Source organism: Myotis davidii, unplaced genomic scaffold (assembly GCF_000327345.1).
Source record: "Myotis davidii unplaced genomic scaffold, ASM32734v1 scaffold478, whole genome shotgun sequence".
Classification (NCBI taxonomy): domain Eukaryota; kingdom Metazoa; phylum Chordata; class Mammalia; order Chiroptera; family Vespertilionidae; genus Myotis; species Myotis davidii.
The window spans coordinates 1,976,507-1,980,923 of record NW_006289570.1 but is presented as its reverse complement, the minus strand read 5'-3'; the positions used below and the strand labels follow the sequence as shown (position 1 = coordinate 1,980,923).

Genomic DNA, 4,417 nt, shown 5'->3' with positions numbered 1-4,417 from the left:
CACGTGTGGTCCTCCCCGTGGTCATCGTGAAACCAAAAACGGGGAAATGTTAAGCCAGCAAAACAGAGCTTCACACACTAGACCTGCAGCTCCAGCGACAGTGCCTGCTCACTCCCTGGGCTGGGGCACCCTCCCTCCCGGTTTCTGCTGTTAATGCTGTCCCTCCCGACCTCTGACCTCTGACCTCCGCGGGGCGGGACTCGGGTTCACCTTTTGGGTTGTTGCTGTGGAGTGTGAGGGTGTCAGACACTGGGGGCCGGTCCTCTGTCTGGGCACCAGCTGGCGCTAGTTCAGCCCCGACACTGACTCAGGTGGAGGCACAGCCCCAGCGGACTGCCCGCCAGCCGCCAGCCGCAGGGGGTGCCCAGGACACCCACACATTTGGGGGTTCCCACGACGCCCACTCCTCAGGTTATTATAAAGGATACAATTAGGAACAGCCACGTGGGAGGTGCCCAGGCAGGGGCTGGGGAGGGCAGGTGTCCGTGGCCTCCGGGTGCACCGCCCGCCCAGCCGGAAGCTGGGATTTCTGGGGAGGGTTCATGAAGCAGGCATGATTGACTCGGTCACAGGCCAGTGACTACTAAGGTCGGGGGGTGTGGTGCTGAGAGTCCCACCCCTCTATTCATGCCTTGGTCCTTCCGGCGACCAGCCCCCCATCCTGAAGCTCTGTGGGCCCCCCCAGCCACCAGCCATCTCATTAGCATTCAGGAGATGCTTGGAGAGGCTGCGGGTTTTAGGAGCTGCGTGCAGCCACCGGACAAAGGCCAGATGCTGGTTCTTCACCGCAGCGCAGACACACACACGCACACACGCAGACACACACGCACACACACCCCTGTCGGCCCTCCCTCCGGGTGAAGCAGCCCCGCTGTCATTCCTGTGGCCCACGTGTCGCCGGGCGTGGCCAGCATCGTGCCTGTGTGCGCATCAGCCCCTCCCCCTAGAACATGAGCTACCTGAGAGCAGGCCTGGTCTGTCAGGCTCACGTTTCCCAGCGCCCGGCACATAGTAGGTGTGCAGGGAATGTGGGACTGGTGTGTGCCGGCCGTGATGCTGAGGGCTGGACCTGGCGTGACCTTCCTGTGTCTTCCCGCAGGTGAACCCGAACAGCACCGCCTCCCACGTGGGAAGCTCGTGATTTCCAGGTAGGACCGAGCTTCTGAGCCCGACCCCCGACCCCCGGCCCCTGACCCTGTGGGGACTGCCCTTCCGACCCCCGACCCCGCGGAGACTGCCCTTCCGAGCCCTGACCTCGCGGGGACTCCCCACTTCCGAGCCCAGGAGCCTCTTTTCTGAAAAGCTTGTCCCTCCAGAGCCTCCCTGGGGAGGAGTGTCCCCCAAGGGGGGCCGACCCACCCCTCTGGGAGGTTTCCATGGTGACCGGCCAGGGAACTATTTATAGAATCGAGGCTTAGTCTCCTGCTTGGGCTGGGCAGGGCTCAGTGCTGAGCCGCCCGAGAAAAGTTTGTCTGGCTCAGGGAGGCGCCCCAGGACCAGAGATGGGGGGTCCTGGGACCACTGTTGCCTGGACTGCCGCCTGCCAGGCCGGCTTCTGTTAACAGATCAGGTTTGGCGCAAAGCAGCTACGGTTCTAATCGTACCCACAGGCAGGCCTGGTCTAAGCATAACCCCACCGCCCTGTCACTCACTTAGTCCTCAGCGCCCCTGGGAGGCAGGTGACATGGTCCCATTTTATGGATGAGAAAACCAGGGCCCAGAGAAGGATTTGACTTGCCCAAGGCAGACAGGGTCACAAAGGGCAGAATCTCCCCCAAAGACATCTCCCCCGGAGTTTGCTTTAACGAAAGTGAGTATCTACTCATCTGTGTTTGCTAAGGGCAGTGGAATGGGCTCCAAACTTGGGTTTGAACTTAAGTCAAAGATTTAAGGACTCGCTTCATGTTTGACTCCTCTCGGCCTCAGTTTTCCACATCTGGAGAATGGGCCTCGTCACTGTCCACCTGCCAGAGAGCTGACCAGGGTGGGTGCCGGGCCCTGGCCGTGGACCTGGGCCGGGGGGTAGGGAATCCACGAGGGAGTGAGCGTCCCGGTGCCCCCGCCTCTCTGACCAGGCCAGGGAAACGCGAGAAGGAACTCGCCTGGTACCTCCCGGTGCTTTTTAAACGGAAACAGAGCTTCTAGCCCAGACTCTATTTTTGTCTCATTTTTCAATAATCAGCATATTTTTTCATGTAAAAAAAAACACCCGCTTTGCACCCACGTGCCAGGCTGGAGACACCCCGGCCCGTGACTCTCAGGGCCACCCCCACCCGCTCCGATCCTGCTCAGGCCCCGGAGTCTGCTTAATCCGAGGAAAGAACCTCATGTGGAACACAGGTCCCCGCGTTTCTCCCTTTCTCCGACCTCCCTGCTCTGCTCCCGCGCGGCCTCCCCGACAAAAGCCGATGCCTCCCTCGCTTCCCTAAGCGAGACACCGCAGGCCAGACCGGGTGCGCTAGCTCCCTCCTGGCTCGGGGTTGGCCTTGACTCAGTGCTGACCCTTCCCTCGCCGCCCAGCAGTCGCTGCTGTTTGCTCTTCGTACATGAGAAAGGGCGTCTGAGGTCGGGGTGCAGGCTGCGATGCGGGGAGCCTCCCGTCTCCTGCGGGCGCTGCAGCCGCGCGCTCTGCTGTCACACCTGCTAAGGGACCGGACTGGGCTCACGCGGCCCCCCTGCTTTCAGGTCTCCGCAGTGGCTGTCGCCAGGAAGGGGAGAAGCTGCCTCCAGCGGAAATCGGACTCTAATCCAAGCACATTGCTTGCTATTAACCGGCACAGGGCCTGCTGCCGACGGGTGACTTGCGTGTTTGCAGAGCCCGGCCCATTGGAAACTTTCCTTGACACGCTGCCTTCGGACCCTCCGGGATGGAGGGCGGGAGTGCGGCACCGTCCAGCTTTGGGAACTTGGTTTTTATATTTTCCCGCGAGAACTTTTCTAAGAAGTGGCCTTGCCGCCGGGTCCTGTGCAGGGCCCTGGGCGCTGCCGGCTGGGACCAGGCCACCCCGTGCCTCTCCCCAGCCCTATTTTTGAATTCAAAGAATCTATTTAAAAATTTAATATATGAGGCTTCCTTTCATTCCTCCCCAGCCCTTAAATGGACACAGAAAAGAGATCTACTGTTTGAATAAAGTGACCAGGGACTCGTGTGTCGGTGCCTTACTTCACGGAGGGACAGGCGCGGGTCTGGCGTCCTGCCTGGTGGCCCGGGGTCCGCCGGCTCAGCCCACCCTGTCGGTCCCCGCGGGCCCCGCGGTCTGGTGATTAGCTGGGAGGACCCAGAACTCAGAGAACCATTAGTCTCCCGTTGACGGTTTACTGCGGCCACGGGTGCAGAGCAGCACCAGCACCGCCACCGGCACCGGCGGAGCCAGAGGGACCGGCCTGAGCTCCCGGCGGCCCTTCCCTCGGGGTGTGGACGCTCCTGTTCCAGCCCCACTGGGCGCCCAGAGGCCCTTCCCTCAGGGTGTGGATGCCCCTGTCCAGCCCCGCTGGGCGCCCAGAGGCCTGCGGTGCTGCCTGGGGAGCAGCCACCTCGTCTCCGTCTCCGGGTGAGCACAGCATCTGCCTGGACCTGCCCGAGCCCCGTGTTCAGAGACGCCCCATTAGAATATTCCGGGGGGCTTCTCGGCCTTTCTGCCTCCCCATGCGTGGGTGTGAGCTCACCCCGCCTGCGGGGGGGCCCTTCCCTGCTCGGCCCCAGATGCCGGGCTCGGGACAGTTCTGCATCGAAAGATGGTGAGTGAGGCGGTGGGAGGGAGTGACTTGGGCCAGTGTCCCCGCCACGTGCACATGTGAAATGGGGAAGTTAAACCCCCGGGTGATCGGGAGGGGCCCCGGGTGACAGTGGAGACCGCGGTCCGACGGGACGGGCAGGGGCCGCACTGTGTGCACAGGAAGCTCCTGGTGGGCATCACCACATCCGCCTCCTCCACGCTCCCACCCCCTGTTGCTGCAAGTCCCACCGCCCCGCCTGAGTGACCTGGCACCGCGGGTTGTGAAATCTCAGCCCCGGGAGCAGCTGGGTGAGCAGGCGGTTCCACTGTCGCCTGGCTCCGCCCCGCGTGCCTTGGCTGATGTTGGTGCCTCCACTGTCGCTGTCACGTGTCGGGCTGGGCCGGTGGGAGTGTCCTAGGCTTTTCCGCTCCACACAGACTGACTGTTTTCACCGTTTATTTATTTGTGTGTATTTTCAGGGTTTTGTTTTCTTTTAGTGGCAGAGCCTTCCATACACACACACACACACACACACACACACACACAGCCGCGTGTGCAAGCTCCATCTACAGAACACAAAGCTGCGATCTGAGGAGGACCCCGTACCTGCCCTGAGCTCTGGCGGCTCCTTCGGAAACACTTTACCACAGTCAAGTTCTGCATTTGTTTGCCTGGTGATTGGACTCGCGTTGGTCTAACT

At 61.8% G+C, this 4,417-nt stretch overlaps 2 protein-coding genes across 2 annotated transcripts in view; both read left to right on the top strand.

The window, feature by feature from the left end:
• Nucleotides 1-3,148, top strand: part of TPST2 (tyrosylprotein sulfotransferase 2) — a 10,018-nt gene extending 6,870 nt beyond the window's left edge. The window contains exons 6-7 of the mRNA XM_006762120.2: nt 1,100-1,148; nt 2,686-3,148. Coding sequence (XP_006762183.2) covers nt 1,100-1,141 — 42 coding nt within the window. The 3' untranslated portion in view covers nt 1,142-1,148; nt 2,686-3,148. The remainder of the gene's footprint in view (nt 1-1,099; nt 1,149-2,685) is intronic.
• Nucleotides 1-4,417, top strand: part of TFIP11 (tuftelin interacting protein 11) — a 22,022-nt gene that overhangs the window by 2,528 nt on the left and 15,077 nt on the right. The window contains exon 2 of the mRNA XM_015562863.1: nt 1,100-1,148. The gene's annotated coding sequence lies outside the window, so the exon portion shown is untranslated. The remainder of the gene's footprint in view (nt 1-1,099; nt 1,149-4,417) is intronic.